This window comes from Notamacropus eugenii, chromosome 1 (assembly GCF_028372415.1).
Source record: "Notamacropus eugenii isolate mMacEug1 chromosome 1, mMacEug1.pri_v2, whole genome shotgun sequence".
NCBI lineage: Eukaryota > Metazoa > Chordata > Mammalia > Diprotodontia > Macropodidae > Notamacropus > Notamacropus eugenii.
In genome coordinates, this window is record NC_092872.1 from 439391421 (window position 1) to 439410112 (window position 18692).

The following is an 18692-nucleotide window of genomic DNA, read 5'->3' on the forward strand; positions in this document are numbered from 1 at the left end:
AATTGTCACCTTCTACACCAGGCTTTCTTAATTTTGAAATTACTTTGTAGTCCTTTGTACATCCTGTGGATATACGTACTTGTGGACTTACTGCATTTCCCTTGCCCCTTGGAAGACTGAACAGAATTCCTGGGAGGACAGAAACTGTTTCTTTTTTGTCTTTACATCTCTTGTGTTGAGCACAGTTCCTTGCACATAGCAAAAATTTTAATAACTATTTGTGGAATGAATTGAAGGAATTTCACAGATGAGGAAAGTGATGTCCAGGAAGGTAAAACAATTTATCAACAATCATGCAGCTAGCAAGTAAAACAGCCAGAATTTAAACATGGTTTCTCTGACTCCAAATCCAGCACTGTTTCCAGGAGATCATGAAGGGGAGAATGACATGACTTTTTCAAACTCACTTCTACCCCCTCTCAACCTAAGAGGTCTAGCAATTCTTTCCTCTGGACACAGATTCACAATTCAGTTATGTTTTTAGTCAAGCAAGTAATTTACGTTTATGAGCTCTTACCCTGCAGCACTACATGGTACTGAGATCAGATAGAAGGCTGTGTGAGGCTTGATTCTTGCCTTCCAGCCACAGGAGACAGACAGACAGACAGATGCACAGACATGCATGCACATGTGTGTGCGCGCGCACACACACGCACACATGAAGATAAAGACCTCGCATCAAATGGATGGTACAAATAGTAAGAGCTGGAGGATATTAGAAGGTGGTATCTCTGTGGACAGAGGTACTCAGAGAAGATCTCCCAGAGTAATTAAGATCTGAACTGGGATTTGAAGGATGGATTTGATTTTGTTAAGCAGGAATCGTAAGGGGTGTATGTGCGTGTGTATATGTGTGTTCGTGTGTGTAATGAACAAAGTTTCAAGGGATAAGGAGTAGATACTGAACAAAATAATTGAGTTTAAGGGAAGGTTTCTCACAGGAATTAGAATCAGTTTTAAAACTAGAAGAGACCTTAAGGATCATCTTGCTCAACTCCCTTATTTTCACAGATGAATGACATCAGACCTAGAGAGGGAAAGGAGCTATTTAACTTTACGGAGTACAGTGATTTTGTGCTGTGTGCATATTACCTACATATTACATAATATAAAGGAGATGGACTAGATTATACCTGAGGTCCTTTCTAGCTCTTTGAAATGGCAAAGTCAGGACTAGAAACCAGGAACCCTGATTTTCCTCCCTGGATGGGCACACGTGGACGTGGACACACACACACACACACACACACACACACACACACACACACACACTTTTGACCTCCTCCCAAGATCAGACTTCTTTCTACTAATTCATGACAGAAACCTACAGAAATGCATTTTAAGTTGAAAAAAAATAGACTTGGACGTAAAGAAGAACTTTGTGGAGAAGATTGTTATATTCTGAGATGAATTATGGAAGGAGGCTGTGAAATTGCTTTCTCTGGAGGTCTCTGAAAACTGACCTTCATCTGACCAGATGGTTGGAATGTGGTACTCCCTCGAGCTGGGGATAAAGATTTGATGATGTAGCAAGATCCCTTTCAGTCATACCAGTCTATACTTTCACCTTCCGTCTGATGATGTAGCAAGGCCCCTTTCAGCCATACCAATCTATACTTCCACCTTCCTCACAGTTCCTTCCAGCCTGCCTATGGTTCTCTTCCTTTCAGTTGGATCATTTGACCCAATTTCCTTTAAGTTTTGAATCAGTAGAATTGAAAGGGACTGTAGGATGTACAATTTTAAGAATTGGACTAGATCTTAGAATGCCAAATGTTACAGAATGAGAGAGCTGAAAAGAATTCTACAAACTGCCAAAATGAAACTATTCAGTACACAGAGAGAAAACTGAACTAGGGATATAACTTGCTCAATGTCACAAACTTCATTAGTGGTAAAGCTAGAAAAACAACCCAGGTATCCTAACTCCCAGGCTGGATTTATTTTTGCCCCCATATTCCAACTTTGTTTAGTTTCTACCCTTTGCCATTTGTCTTTTTTTTACTTTCACAGAAATGAGATCTGTGTTGCACTCACAGATCTTCCCTACACTCAGGCAAAACCTTCAGTCTCTCTATGTATCAATTCCCTCAAAAGTAAGATAGGAAAGATAATATCTGCCCTCTGCCTCCCTCCTCAGATAGATACAAGATTCAATTACATGATGCCTATAGAAGACCTATTAGGTTTCTTGGAGAGAGATGTGTAAAAATACAGAATTATCATTGTATAACTATTGTTATTATACTGCTGCCTCCACAACTGCTCTGACTACTAACTTCCCTTTATTGTTTTCACATTTCACTTTTCCCCATCCCCATGGTCACTTGCTTTTTCTTGGCTCATTCTCTTTTCCTCTTTCATTCTTGTATTCCATTCCTCCCCTGGCCTCCATTTTATGGATGATTGCAGGGTGAATGTTCATGAGAGGAACTTGGCCATTGCTGCCCATCATCACCATCACCATCATTATCAACAACAACCATCACGACAACTTTAATTTGGCACTTAGAGTGTCATAGATATTAGAGAGATGTCATTCAAAAACATTTAGGAATAGCTCATTATGTACATATCATTAGCCTTGTTTCTAAAGAAAGTACAAAGATAAGTAGGCACTTGTCCTCAAGGAATTTATAATCCAGTAGAAGAGATAAGGAAAGGACATACATATAATGCAAAATAGAACACTGTGAGTACATTTAAAAAATGTAAGCAATGAATTCAGAGGAGAGAGTCAATTCATCACTAGCTAAGAGGATCAAAGAATGCCTGATGGAGAGCAAGGCCTTCAAAGATATGAAGTATTATGGATATAGTTGGATATTACAAGAGGGCATGTTGGATGTTCCAGGAAATTATGGTTTGAGAGCAGAGCAAAAGAGGTAGGAAAACTTGAGGTATATTTGGATTATGAAGCATTAGTCAGTTTGGCAGGGACAGCAGAGTATATAAGACATTATTAATCTGAGAAAAGCATAGAAATTTAGGATTGAGCCATACTATAGAGAGTGTTATATGCCAACCTAATGAGTTTGGAATTTATTTGTTTTGCCACATGAAGCAACTGACAGGTGTTGAAGATGAGAGAGATAGAATTAGAGCTGTGTGTTTCTGTGGCAGAATGAGGGGGATGGTCAAGAGAAGAAGAGTAAACAGGAAACTACAGTAATAGTCTAGGGGAGAGATGATATATACCTGAGCTAGGGTGGGGGCAACTGTAAATAGAGAGGATAGAAACAATGAAAGGGATATTGTAGAGACAGAAAAGACAAGACAGGAATTCAAAAAGGTACGAGATAGAGTCACATCTTGTCTATCTTCTTATCTATCTTTCCTATTGGATGTCACTTCTCTGAGGGCTCCTCAAGGTACCAAGACAAGGTATAACTTACTAGGCCCCAGTCTCTTTCAGAGAATCTATTCACAGATTTTTTTCCCCAAGTCAGCTACCCTCATCCCCTTCTTTCTTGCTGTCCCCATTCTTATGAAGCAATGGCGCTGATTGTTCCTTATCCACTATCTTCTCTAGCAGGAATGGAAGCACAAAGAGTTACCAAGATATCAGAACATCAAAGTCACATCAATCAGTGCTCAGATCTGCTTTGCAAATCTAAGGCCAATTTTCCTCCCACTGACATTCTGAGCCATCCTTATTCTGCACTTTCGAAGAAGGTCATACCTGTCGGTTGCTCAGTCTTGTCAAAGCCCAGATATAGTTTGATAGAGAAAATATACGCAGGAATGATTAGCAAATGAAATGAAAGAAAAAAATCATAGAGGGAACCAGCATGCAGAACCCAAGTTCTATAAAATACTCTATATTTCATGAAATTCAAATAACACCTGTCAAAACACATCGAAAATCAAAAACAATAATAGAGAAAAATCCAGACAATATGTTATGAAATTTTAATATATATTAGGTCTGAGGCATCTATAAATAACACCATTTGGACATTTTCATCAAAATAATCAGATAAAGCTCCCATTTCCGTACTTTCTGTCAGAAAATAATTAATAACCATGAATTTCATGTACTGTATATGTTACATTTTTTTAAAAAAAGTCTCATTTTCATAACTCTTACTTGATTTCCACGTTCTTAGTTTTCATCTTCCTCTCTCCCTCTATCTTCTTTTTATCCCTCCTCTTTTCATCCTCTTTCTGATTCTATCTCCCTCTTTCTTCTTCCCCTTGTCTTTCTCTCCATTATTTCTTTGTCACATCACCTTCCCTTTTTCTCTTTATCTTTTTTCTCCTGCTTCTCTATCTTCCCTTTCCTCTGACACAATCACTGCTCCTCCTAGTCTCTCTCTTTTTTCTTTTTCTCCTTTCTTTCTCTCTGTTCTCATAGTACCCTCTCTACCTCAGCTTCTTCATTATCCATTCTACCCTTGGTCCTTCCTTTGTGTTCTGAATCACTCTCTGTTTCCTATATCCCACTTTCTTACCTTGGAGGTGGAGTTTGCTCTCCGTGCTTTGTAGAAGGACAGAACTCACAGAGTCCAGATTGTCATAGCTGTTGCAGCCCAGGGGACCAGTGCGGGTTTCTGTTACCTAGCATAGTAACCAAGAAAAACATTAAAGGGTTGCCTCTCAGGGAGTATACACAGGCTCAGCCCTTGTCAGATGAAAGAGTAGGAAGGGTTAATCTTTAATGGCTTCTCACTCAAACTCAGCACCATCCTCTCTCTCCTCCTCCATGTCCAATTCCCATATCAAGTCCCAGTTCTATACTCTTTTCCCCAGATCAGCTAGTCTCCATGCATATGCAACTGATAAGAGCTCAAAATTTTTCTCCTTTTCCAGGTAGTGTCATTCTTGGGCCATACAGCATGTGTATGATAGACTCCCACACTGTCAAGATTCAAAGGACTGGAGAATAAATAGTGGAATTTTAGGTCTCATGACAGGGGAGGGGACATATTTTGAGCAGAGATCCTCAAATCATGCCACATCAATAACTACTCACTCTACCAATTTATAATGTTCACTCTCTTCTCTCCAGTTACTTCCCCCTTCATCACCAAACACTGCTCAGAGAAAAAGGACTCCTTAATCTTTCTCTCCCTCTATCCACCAGTTCAATGTGAGCTCCTAACTGGAAAGGTGCTGTTTTTGTATTTGTATTCTGACCACTTAACAAAACCTTGCATATAATAAGTCCTTAATAATCATATGATAAATAGTTGGATTTTGTTGTGTAGTTATCAGAAAGAACATCAAACTTCTCCCTTCTCTAATCACTATACTTTCATTTCTGCTTGTTCTGAGTCTCCGTAATGTTTTACAACAGAGAGATTTCTTGAATGGAGATTCAAAGATTGGGAATCAAGTTCACTTTCCTTTCAAGAAGTATTCCACTATAAGTGCTTTAATCTTATGCATGTGGAAACCCTTTGCGTGGTTGTCTTTTGTTTGTTCATTTGTTTAGTCTATCATAGACTAAAAGAGGGTGCCAATGTCATTTCTGTTGCTACTGCAGTCTGTGACAGTAGGCAAGTCACTTAGCCTTTTGGACCTTGTTTGCCTTTTCTGTAAAATAGGGATACCAATAAATGTTTTTCTTGCTTCAAAGGGTAATTGTAAAGAATGTAAAAAAAGCAATAATTCATCATATGAATAAAAGTATTACTAACAAAAATTATATAACTTCAATACACAATCTCACAGAATCTGTTAGGTTCACATGCTTTGTGGTGGCACACTGAGAATCTAATAAAGTCAATACTTTCTGACAGAGCATCATAGAGTCATAGGCCAAGAACTTGAAGGGGCTTTAAATATCGTCTTAGCCACTCCTCATTCCAATTTTACCAATGAGAAAACAGAACTAGAAAAACTGAGATTGCCCAAGGTCACACAAGGGAGTAAGTAGCAGAGTAAAGATTTAAATCCATGTCCTGAGACTCACATCCCATATTGCTATACCATGTGAGTCCTCAGGTCAAAGACTCAAACTGAAATAGTAAATAGTTACAGGTGGCAGTGTCTTCAAGTGGTGGCCAGAGACAAGCACGGAGACAAATACAAAAACAAACAAACAAAAAGTCTCTCTCCTGGGTTGCAGAGAGAAATGGATTCTCCACTGAGGTTTCTTACATGTGATTGCCCAGGAAACACTGAAAGGAGGAAGCTTTTCCTTCCCAGATGCACCAGAGAGGATTATCAGCTGTCAGAGCTTCAATATCTCAATTCAGCATCCCATAGTGGGGATGTGCAGTGGGGGAAGTGCGGGAGCGGGGGGAGAAGAGAAGAGACGTGGTCAGGGAGCCGTTTCATAGTCATGAAAAAACCAGCTCTTTCAGAATTCTCACACAGTGAGAGTTTCATACAGATCCCACATTTGGTAGTGAATTCTCTAACAATGTGAACTCTTCCCTCCCCTAAATTTGGATTCATGAGTATCAGAGAAATTGGCCCTTTTTTGGTATAATTGTCTCTTTCCTCTCCTCCCCTTCTCTGCTCTCCTCTCCTCTCCTTTAGTCCTTTTTTATCCTTTCTTTTCCTTCCTTTTTCCTCCCTCCCTTCTCTTCCTCTTCCCTTCCCTCTCTTCTCTCTCCCTTTTCTCTCCTTCTCCTACTTAGTATATCCATAGGTTACAAAGAGAGAATAGCCTTTGAAATGACTTCAAAGACTATTCTTTCTTTGTAACCTACAGATATAGAATTACTTCTCATTCCTTACACATGGAATGTATAAGGCATGGCATTACTTCTTATTCTTTATATGACTTTGGGCATGCCACTCACCCTCTATAAACTTGAATTCGCCTGTAAGAAGAGGAGAAGGACTCAATCTCTAAAGTTCCTTTCAGGTCTATATTTTAAGAATATCCTAAGAACTTTCTTCTACTCACATGTTCATTTGATCTTTATGAATCTTGGAGATTTACTTTTTCTAGTTGCCTACCTGCATCTGTCACCCTGGTCCCTACTCCTTCAATATCTTTGGAAAGTCTTAGTGAACTTTAACTATCTGGAAATAATTTAGCAAAAAATCACTAATATACCTATGAAGAAAAGCAAAGGATAACATGCAGATGTATGCATGTGTGTATACATATGTTTGTATATACATGTATACATGTAAACATATGTATATATCAGAATACATTTGCACATATGAGAAACCAAGTAATGTATTCTTTACATGACAGAAGAGTGCTTTATTTGACAAAAGTACTAAGCACATGGTTCACTTAAAAAATGAGTTCCCTTTATTCAGAAAAGCATTTTACGACAGAATCATGTCACCTAAGAGCAAGACTCTAATGATGGCTCTGGGGTTTATAGGTTATGAAAAGTCCTGTATTTGAGTCCTGACTCTTAATACTTCATAGACTTATGATTATGGAAAAGGAATTTCATATCTTTGTTGCTCAGTTATAAAACATACGTAATACTCCTTGTACTACCTACCTCGCAGGAAAATTGGGAGAAAAATGACTTGCTAAATATGAAACTAGTGCCTTTCTGTATCATTATCCATTCCATTATCATAATAGTCTATTGTACTAATCAGGTCCTGATCAACTTGGATTAGTCACAGCTAGATCCATTTCATCCTTAAAGAGTGTTAGAATGTGAATCCAGTGACCTAGATCCTGGTCCTGGCTAATCCACAGACTTACTCTGTGACTTAAACAAGCTCTCTCTGCAGTCCCCTTCTGTGCTATGGCATGCTATGTTGCAAGGTCTGTTCTAGCTATATCTTAGCTCTAACAGTCCAAGTTTCATGTTCTAAAATTCTATATTCTACGTTCCCTTCCAGCTCTAGAATTCTTTGTTCTAAGCACTCTTCTAGTTCTAACATCCCATATGCTCTTTTGTAATAACCTCCCCATTCATTCCTGAAGGTCTATGATGCTTTGGAAGACTTGCTCATCCCTGCCTTGTATGTCTATCCTCTGCCCCCTATCTCTGGGATATGCCTCAAGCCATACCTTGATTGCTCCGGTGGAGATCTGGATCTCATGGAGTCTCCTCATTGTGCCATCACGGTCCACAAAGTAAGAGGATGCGAGCTGGTGCAGAGCCTCCACGCTTTGGGTAGCATTCCCTGACTTCCTGTCCAGTCGACTTTTGTCCATGTACATGGTCAAGGCCTCCTCTCCTGTGGGAGGGAAGTCAGAGAAATTACATGATTCAGAAGACTCTCTAGTGTGGCGATATTTCCTATCCATTTTGTTTCACTTAACTGGCTGCTCACTAACCAGTGACTTTTCTCCAACTTATTCCTGTATTTTCTCTTACAACTCAAAAACAGAATTCAAGAGCTGTGTCCTAAAGCAATTTTCAAAAAAAAACTTTTTGGACCATGGACCAGTAAGCAGGTGACCTTGGGGTAATAAAAAAAAAAAAAAGTTTTTTCTAACTACAATATTCTATGAGTCATATGAGCCAAATGAAGATGAGGGAAATGGAGAAATCATGGGCCCTAGAATCAGATTAGTTGAATTTGAATTCCTACCATGCTACTCACTTTGCATGGCCTTAGCAGAACTACTTGTTCTCTCTAGGCCTCCATTTCTTCTTTTTAAAAATAAGTTATTTGGACTAGATGGAACTTGAAATTTCTTTCTACTTGAGATCTATGAATCTATGGCCTAAGATCCTATCCAATTCTATGTTTCTCTAAAGATTCCAGATTGACTGCTTGCTACCTGTGTGACGTTGGTCAAGTTATCTATCTTCATCTTCCTTTCATGACCTAGTCTAGGGCCATGTACATAATAAGTAGTGTAAATGTTCTTTGACATTTTCTAGTTTCTAAATCAGTAAACATTTACTAAGCACCTACTATGTACCAGGGTCTCTGCTAATCACAAGGGATTAAAAAAATGGCAACAGATAGGCCCAGCCCTCAAGGAGCTCACAATCTGATCCAAGAGACAATAAGCAAACACATAACTATAAACAAACCATATAAATAATAAGCAGGACATTACTAAGAGGGAGGAGGCACTATAATTAAGAAAGGTTGGAAAAGACCTTCTGTAAAAGATGGGACTTTAGTGGGGACTTAAAGGAAGTCAGGGAAACCAATAGGCAAATATGAGGATAGAGAGTATTCCAGGGATGGGAGACAAACCAGAGATCATACCTGGGGTTGACAGGAGAATCTTGTTTATGGAGCATTAGCATCACTGAAGAGTGCTTCATGGGGAGTAAGGTGTAAGAACAGTGGAAAAATAGGAGGGGGCTAGGTTATGAAGCTTTGACAGCCAAACAAGATCCTGTATTTAATCATGGAGGCAACAGGAAGCCACTGGAACTTCTTAAACCAGTTTATAGTTAGCCCTGCATTTTACGAAAATCACTTTGGTAGCAAAATGGAGGATGGATTGGAATGGGGAAAGACTTGAGGTAGGGAGGTACACCAACAGGCTACTGCAGCAGTCCAAGTGTGTTCTACTGAGAATCTGCACCAGAATGATTTCAGTGTCAGAGCACAGAATGGGGCACATTTAAAAGATATTACAAAGGTCAAATCAATAGACCTTGGCAACAGATTGGATCAGGGAGATGTGTGAAAGACAGGAGTTGAGTATGACACTTAGTTTGTGAGCCTGAGGGACTTGGAGGATAGTGTCATGTCCTCTATTATAACAGGGAAATTGGGGAGGGGGTTTTGGGGAAAATAATGAATTCAGTTTGGGACTTGTTAAGTTTATAAGATGTCTACTGGATAGATAATTTAAGATACCTGAAAAGCAGTTGGAGATGGGAGAATGAAAGTTAACAGAGAAGCTGGATTAGGATAAGTAGATTTGAGTACCATGAGCATAGAGATGATACATTAAATTCATGGGAGTTGATGAGATCACCAAATGAAATAATATAGAAGTAAAGGAAAAGATGGCCCAAAACAGAATTCTGTGAAAAACTTATGATTAGAAGGAGGGTACCGGATGAGAGTTCACTAAAGATGACTGAGAAGGAGGAATTCGATAGGTAGGAGGAGAACCAGGAGAGAGTTGCATCCTGAAAATCCAGAGAGAAGGTAGTGTCAGGGAAGAGAATGTGACCAAAAGTGTCAAAGGCTACAGAAAGATTGAGGAGAATGAGAAGTAAGGGGAGAAAAAAAACCCCGTGGATTTGACAATTAAGAAATCATCAGTAACTGTAAAGAGTGGTTTTGGTAGAATGATAAGGCTGGATGATACTACTAGCTATATGACTTTGAATAAGTCCGTTAACCTAAGCTTCAGTCTCCTCATCTGTAAAATGAGGATAAGAGTTTTTTAGCCCTGCCTTATATGGTTATAGCGAGGTTCAAATGAGGAAATATACGAAGTGCTATGGAAATGTCAACTATTATTGTTGTTATTATGGAACGTACATAAGACCATAAACTTAGAGCTGAAAGGGAGCTAAAACATCACGTGACATGACACCCTTATTTAAAACAGTGACGTCAATCACTGCTTGTATTTTGTATATTACATGAGTTTTGTGAGGAAAACATTTTTAAGCACAATAGACACTAGAAGCTTAATTATTATAACTAGAGACTAGGAAGTCAGGATTAGGGAAAGGGAGTTGTGAGGCTGGTGGAGGAAGGTAAGGGAAGAGGGGAAGCTGGCACGGAACCAGGGTTCCCCCTGGACTAAGAGCTGGTAGGAGCTGAGTTTAGATCAGGAGGGGTTAATAGGCTTCTTGCTGCATTATTAAGACTTAATTTCCTGTGTATTAAGATGATGTTCTGTTCAAAGTTGTCTTTCCTTTTGCGTATTCCTAAAAATTACCTCTCTGCTTCACAGTTTCCCTTCCTGAGCTCCGATGGCCTCCAAGTGACTTGGTACCAAGTTCCCCGCCCCCTCCACTTCCCAACAAGGGTGTGACTGGCTCTGCTGAGGGCTGGGGGCAAAAAAGAGGCACAGGCTGGAGGGGAGTTTGACTGCTTTACACCCTGATTAACAGTAAGCCATTCATTGCTTACAGATGCGGGTTATGGATGGCAGGGCAGCCTGTGTCTCTCTGTCCTCCCCCACACTGGCTTCCTCTTTTCTCCTCAGTCAGGGGAAGGTCTGATGGAAATGGAGATTCTAATGAAAGCTCACACATAGCAGCTCTCCTGAGCTCCAAGGGTTCTCTATTTTCCAAAGGCAGGGTCTTCAGAAAGGTTGGGGAAATCACAGCCACTATGAGACAATGAATGTGAAATAGCGGGAGAGATGGCAAATTATGGGAGAGAACTAAACAGACTCTCATTCCATCTCTACTGTCTTCTTCTGAATGACCTTTGGTATCACCCACCAAGGCCTCATCAGTAAAAGTGAGGGAGTTTGTGTAAATGATCTCTATGGTCCTTTTCATCTCAGATAAACTAAGTTCTGAGGTTTCACTTCACTGGGGCTCTAAAGGACAGGGTTGTCCTGAGGAAAGAGCTGTGTTCATTTTACACAATCTTGAAATGGGAGATACTGTTTTTATTGTTCAACCAATGAATTTACCCATAAGTTGTTAATCACCCACTATATTCCAGGCACAGGAAATCCAAGATCAAAGAATGAAACAATCATTTTCCACAAGGAGTTTACATTTTTATGGAGGAGATAATACATATACATATATATATATATATATATATATATATATATATATATATATATATATGTATATGAAAGTACATACAAAATAATAATAGAGAGATTTGGAGTATCCTAAAGTCTTGGTGCAGTTTTAAGGTTTAATAACTTCACAGGTGTAAATGTTATATCCTTACATAAAGAACATCTGAGAGATTACTTATTAAAATTTTAAAAAGTTGATCTGTTTCTTATTAAAATTAATATAATCAATAGTTTGTGAAATACATCACTCTAGTTGATTTTTAAACTTTGTAAAAATTTTCATCAGCTGTTTCTCAGTAATTGACAGAATTTCCTTTCTATTACTGGCCTTAAAATCATCCAGAGAAGGAGGTTTTGATGCCTACATGACAGTTTTGATGGACCCTCATAAGAAAATAAAAGTCTAATGGAGACAGATCTGCTTATTGAGGTGTCCAAGCAAGACCTACTCTACCAATCCCCAGCCTGAAAAAATGTCATTCAGAAACTGTTGGATAGCAGTGCATAATAACAGAATGTCCCATTTCATTGAAATTAAAATTTTATTATTTAAAACTAAATAAGTAGAAATTCAAATAATTAAATTTTCAACTTTTTTTATAATTTGTAACTTCTATACTTATGAAATTTAAAAATGTACTAAGACTTTGGGGATACTATATGTGTATGTACATATATATGTATGTGTATACATATACACATATGTATATGTATACATACACACAATAAATGCAAAATAAATATTGCTCTTTGATTAATATTATTCTGATCCTTTTTCATCATAGTTCAAAAAGAACCAGCACCGGGACAAATTGCTACCCTGCTATTGATGATGATGATGAGGATGGTGATGGTAGTGGTGGTAGAGGTAGTGGTAGTGGGTGGTACTGCTGCTGCTGCTGCTGGTGTTGGTGGCGGTTGTTGGGCTGTTGCTGCTGATGTTCAGCTCTAACATTCTATCTTTCTCTAATCAATATGAGTGCTCTTATTTCTGTAACAGCTCTCTCTTATAAGGCTCTAAGGTTTAATATATGAATTACTTAAATTTCGGAAGAGTCAAAATTGTGGATGACCCAAGGGAAATATAAAAGAACATGCTGATTATCTACTAGTTGTACTGTTACCAAGAATGCCTTGTGCAGAAATGATGCAGAATTCAGCATCAAGGATATGTATGTCCCACCAAAGAGACAACTTGATCACACTGTGGCAATAAGGGACTACAGATGGAAAGCCAAGTGTGGTATGGCCATCCATGAACATTGAAAGAGCCAGAAAGAAGCTCTCAGGATATTGGCTAGATCTTCTACAAAGGACTAATTAAAAATTAGGGGCAGGGAAAAATTAGTGGTTATCAAGTCCAACCTCTGCATGTTATAAATAAGGAAACTGAGGCCCACTGAGATAAAATAATCTTTCTAAGTTCACACAGACAATAGGCGGTAGAGTCAAGTCAAACTCCGGTTCTATGATTCCTAGATTAGTGTTTTTTCCACCACACCACACTGCTACTGCTAATGACATAGACAAAATTGGATAAGTTCCAATGTGTACTCTGGTAGTGGGAAGACACATACTAATAAGGCGGAGAGAAGCATTATGCTAAGTACTTTTTCATATATATTATCTCATTTGATCCTTACAACAACCCTGTGAGATAGGTGCTCCTATTATCTTTATTTTATAGTTGAAAAACTGAGGCAAAGAGAGAGTAAGTGAAATATTCAGTCACAAAGTTAGTAAGTTATCTGAAGCTGGATTTGAACTCAGTAATTCCTGACTCCTGGCCCACCACTCTATCCCACTACACCATAAGCTGCCTTAATAAAGTGATAGATCCAATGAATTATAAGAAACTTTCAGGTGTCCTCCCTCCTGCCCTTTTCTTTCCAACTCCTGGCCTCCTTTCTCCCTTCCCATTTCTACTTTGGTGTCACCTCTTCCAAATCTCAATATATAGCCCTATGATCCTCCTTTCCTCCCCACTATGGACTGAGAGTGCACTTACATCTCATTGTCCAACACTGGCTCTCATCATAAAGCTTTGCATATTTTAAAATGTTGTGCTGTAAGAACAGGAGTGGAACAAGGCTCTGTGAATAATTCACCACTTTGTCTCACTGAAATTAAAAATATATTTCACTGCAAAAGGTCTTTATTATTTGGAATTTCTAGGGACATGGGAGGAAAATAGCTTGCATTGGGGAAATTCAATTTGCCCACTGACATCTTAAGTTTTCAGTGATAAGCTGAAGCAAACCTGTGGTGGGAGGAATACATCATTGGCAGAGAAACTGTGCTTCCTGCATATTTATTTCTGTTCTTGGGGTTAATGATAGCTCACATTTCTATATTGCTTTACAATTTTTAAAAAAGCTTTTCCTCACAACAGTCCGGTGAAATTTGCTCCATGTATTATCTCCCATTTTAAAGATAAAGGCACTGAGGCTTAGACACATGACTTTCACAAGCACCAAGTAGACTGTAAGTAATCCAGTCCAGTAATCTATGCACCACAACAAAACTTTCCATCATGAGCCACAAGATAAAGTAAGACAGCACAGTGTCCTAGAAAGAACAATGAACTTGAAGTCAGAAGACTTAGGCTTGAGCTCTGGCTCTTCCACTAACTCAGTTCATGACCTAATACATGTCAATTAACCTCTCTGAACCTAATTTTTCTTATCTCTAAAATGGACAAATTAATTTCTGTACTGCATACCTCAACAGATAAAATTCAAGTCTCAATTACATCATATATGAGACGAGAGGAATTTGGACCCTTCCAACTCAAAATCCCTTGATTTTTTTATCTTGCAAAAAGTGTTGCATTAGACAAGAAACTTGGATTTTAACTTTGGTTTTTCCACTAAATCACTATGTGACCATAGGTAAGTGATTTCCCCTCTCTAAGCTTCTGTTTTCTCATGTATTAAATGAAAAGATTGAACTGAGCGATTTCCAAAGTTCCTTTTATATCTAAATCCCATAGTCCTATGATCTTAGGAGATAATGGATGTAAAGAATTCTGCAAACCTTAAAGCACCATGCAAAAGGGATTCATTAAATTCCAAAGTCCTTATTCTGGCATTCAAAGACCCTCATGATATAGTTCCAACCTATTTTACAAAACTTATCACTCACTGTTCTCCTCCTCTCATACTCTTTTTCCTCCTTCCCAAAATACAAAATAGGAAAAGGTTGTTGGCCAGAATTGTGAGAGGAGAGCAAAAATTCTTGTTTCCAGACCCCAGGTCAATTTTAAACTTTTGGTAAAATGAACATGAACTGATTTTATCAAGAGAAAACCTCAGGTCTAGCATGTTATGCCATGATTCTACCATATGACATGGAATGTTACTTCCATTCTTTGAGCCTCTATTTTCTTATTTATAAAATTTAAAGGTTGAGGTAGACAATCGTCAAGTTATCTTTCAACTCCTTCAATTTAAGGTCTATATTCTAACATTCTATATTTCCACTCTTCTAACTCTAACATTCTATGTTCTAATGTTTTGTATTCTAAGTCCTAACAAACCTATGTCCTAAGGTTTCTTCCCACTTTAACATTCTACGAGTCTAAATTGCTGTCTCCCAAAATAGATGACAAAAGACTAAACCCAATTAATTCATGGTCCATAAGTCTATATTTTCAGGTTAGGTCATTGAACTACTCACCATTTTATATTGTTCATCACCAGGAGGGACATTATACGCTGTCTCTTCCAAGGGGACCTTGAGTATCCCACTCATCCTCTAATCTCTAGTCTTAGATTAAGGCCAGAACTGAACCCAGTCAACCACCAACCTACCTCCCAAAGTGGCAGAGATGAGGATGTGGGTGCCGTACTTTTTGATGATGGTATCAATGAATTGCTGAGTTGTGGGTCTCCTGCCCAGGAGTCGGATGCTTCTCTGAAACTCAGGCATGAGGGGCACTGGATTACGGAGCAGATCTCGCCGCTCAATGGCTGTATTCCTCACCTTCCAACGGGCAAACTCCCTGTATGTTGGGTAACAAGGACAGATAAATAGTAAATGGGTTATAGAAACAGAATTTAGAGTTGGAAGGGACTTCAGAAGCAATGTTGTCCAATTAACAGCTGAAGAAGAATCTCGTCTACAGTATACCCAGAGGTAGACATTAAGACTTTACTAGAAAATGTCTCATGAGAGGAAAGCCACCAGCTCTCACATCAATGAATTGATCGTTCTAAATATTAGGGATCATTCTAACAAGAATAAATTTCCTCTCTATATCTTCTTCTCATTGTTCCTTGTTCTGTCCTCTGAGGTCAAACAGAACAAGTCTAATTTCTCTTCAAAAACTTGAAGACAGCTTTTGTTTCCCTGCTATTATCTTCTCCAGTTTAAACATCCCCAGTTATTTCAGCTCAAATTCTTTATCTGATTTCTTTAGTTGTTTTGCTATCCTTTCATCTTCAATTGCATAATATCTAGCTTATTAATGTCCTTTTTGAAATGGGGTACTCAGAACTGAACACAATAGGCTAGTTGTAGTCTGACTAAGGACCAGTATACTAGAACTAATATTTCTATCTTTCATTTAATACACCCTAAGTTTCTGTTGGTTTTTTCCCCCTGCTATATCATACCACTGATGAGTCAAAAATATTGACTTACGTTGAGCTTGCAGACAATGAAAACTTCCAGATGTTTTTTTTCGGTGAGGTTGACTTTTCAAATTCAACTTTGAAACCATACATTAGTCTCTATTAAATTATACCTTATTAAATTCAGCCCAAATTTCTAGTCTGTCAAGATATTTTGGATGCTGATTACATTCAATGTATAAGCTACCCCTCCTAACTTTGTGTCATTGAAGTATTTGATAAATACCTTACTGTTGTTTTTGTCCAAGTCACTAATAAAAATGTTAAATATCACAGAGCCAAACACAGATCCCTGGGGTATTATACTAGAGATATCTTTCCAAATTGACACTGAATCCAAATCCATTTCACTTAATATAGCCTACTTCACATTTCTACAATTGCTTACCAATATAGCATCAATGACATCATCACCAGGTTAGCTTAAACCTAGATAAACTACATCTACAACAATCCCCTTCTCTATCAGTTTACTAATCCTGTAAAAAGATGAACTATGGTTAGCCTGTCATGTCTTGTTCTTAATAAAGCAAATGCTGGCTCTCTGTGATGATCATTTTCTGCCTGGGGCAATGGAGTTTTAAGGGTAAGTTAGAAGGATATTCTAATGCTAACTACTTATATGACCATAGGTAAGTCCCTTTACCTCTCTAGGATTCAGGATTTTCATTTGTAAAATAAAGAAGCTAGCCTAAATTAAATGACCTCTTAGTTTCCCTCTAGCTCTTAAACTGCGATCATAGATATTCACTAGAGATCCCTTTAATCACACATTCTACAATTTTGCCACCGGACTATGTTTTGCAAATCCTTTATTATCTGTGCATTAAAAAAAGCTGATATTCTTATCTCTGCATAGCTGTATTATAACAACACATGCGCACATATACATACGCACAAACTGACTCTATTTTATACACTGCTTTTCTGATCCTATTCAACTCTCCATCTTCAAGTTCAGCCAATACTCCCAGACAAAGACAAGGTTCTAGTCCTTGAGGAAGGAAATTATAATAATGACATAGTACATGTCCTTTGGCAAATCACAACTCTAAACTTCAGTTTCCTCCAATGTAAAATGAATGGGATGAACTAGAAAATATCTATGGTTCTATAACCTTCCATAATCTAAAATTCTATTTTCTAAATACCTGACAAGTTTAATATTTTCATTTGGATCCAGGGATCTTAGGTCCCTGGGTACAAAAGCTGTGATTGATTTTGGGAAAGAAATATGATCTGGCTATGGAGAATGAAAATCTGAGTGATTTATTCCAGTCTTCTAGAGTGACAAGGGGGTAGGCATTTGGGCCTTGAGCTCAAACCAGCAGCTCCCAGACTTAGAATCATTTAGGCATAGTTTGATGTTTCTGACCTTTGCCTTTTGTTATTTTCTTCTCAATAATGTTTCAAACATTTGGCACTTCTTGAACATGCTGTATACTTTGGGCCTTCTGTTTGGCAATGTCGGCGATTGAAGAATGAGGTCATAATGTGTAAAGAAAGAACATGGAGTTTGAACTCAAGAAAATGTACTTCAAAGTCTGGTTTTGCCTGTAAGTAGGTGTATAATCTTGAGTAAGTCATTTCCCTTCTCTGTGCCTAGGACTGATCCTTTGTAAAATGAAATTATAGACTAGATGATTTTTCAAATTATTTCAAATTATTCAGTAATTCTATGAATAAGTCATTCACCCTCTAGGAGTTTACTATCTATTTATAATGGGGGAAGGGGGAGAGAAATGAAGGACAAATATAAATATCCTACAAAGTAGAATATAAAAGTATAACATATGAAAAGAAATTGCTTAGAACTCATGAGAGGGGATAAGGATGCCTTATGACTGTGTGGGTAAAGGAAGGCTTTGTAAATGAGGTACTATTAGAGATGAACTTTGAAAGAAGATTAAGATTTCAACAGGTAGGGATGGTGGACCAGGGGGACATTCAAGGCATAGGTAATGACTGAACACAGGCGTAGGAATGAGGAAGCAAGGAGTGCATTCAGGGAATGGCAAATCATCCAAACTTGGCTTGATTCAGTGTGAGTGAACAGTAGTCATAGGAGAAAGCGGTGGAAAGCACATTGGAACCAGATTCTCAAATGCCAATATTTCTCCCAACATTAATTCTTCATGAATGCCAGTAATCAGAAAACATCTGTGCCCAATGAGGTTCAGAAATAGGAGACAAAGAATATGTAACCTCATTCTAAATGGAAATTGAACATTTTCTACTTTTTTTTAAATGACTTTTTCCCCTCTCTTCATGAACAACCACTACCCCTCAAGAAGCAGCTTCAGTATCCTGGCTTGCCTGAGATCCATTCCCAGAACTTCCTGGCAAAAGCAGACAAACGGGAAATTCCATTAAGTCAAGTTTAAAGAATAATAAGAGACAAGGTTTAACTTAAAAAAAAAAAGTCCATCTCTGGGTTTGTGTCTTTTTCTTCCTCTGTCTCTCTTTCTCTTTTGGTC

General features: G+C 38.2%; 1 protein-coding gene across 1 annotated transcript in view; it reads right to left on the minus strand.

Moving 5' to 3' along the window:
* The window catches only part of BRINP1 (BMP/retinoic acid inducible neural specific 1), a 175813-nt gene that overhangs the window by 46160 nt on the left and 110961 nt on the right, over positions 1–18692 (minus strand). Inside the window, exons 3-5 of the mRNA XM_072631757.1 lie at positions 15394–15584; positions 7949–8118; positions 4455–4560 (exon numbers count right to left, since the gene is read on the minus strand). Coding sequence (XP_072487858.1) covers positions 4455–4560; positions 7949–8118; positions 15394–15584 — 467 coding nt within the window. The remainder of the gene's footprint in view (positions 1–4454; positions 4561–7948; positions 8119–15393; positions 15585–18692) is intronic.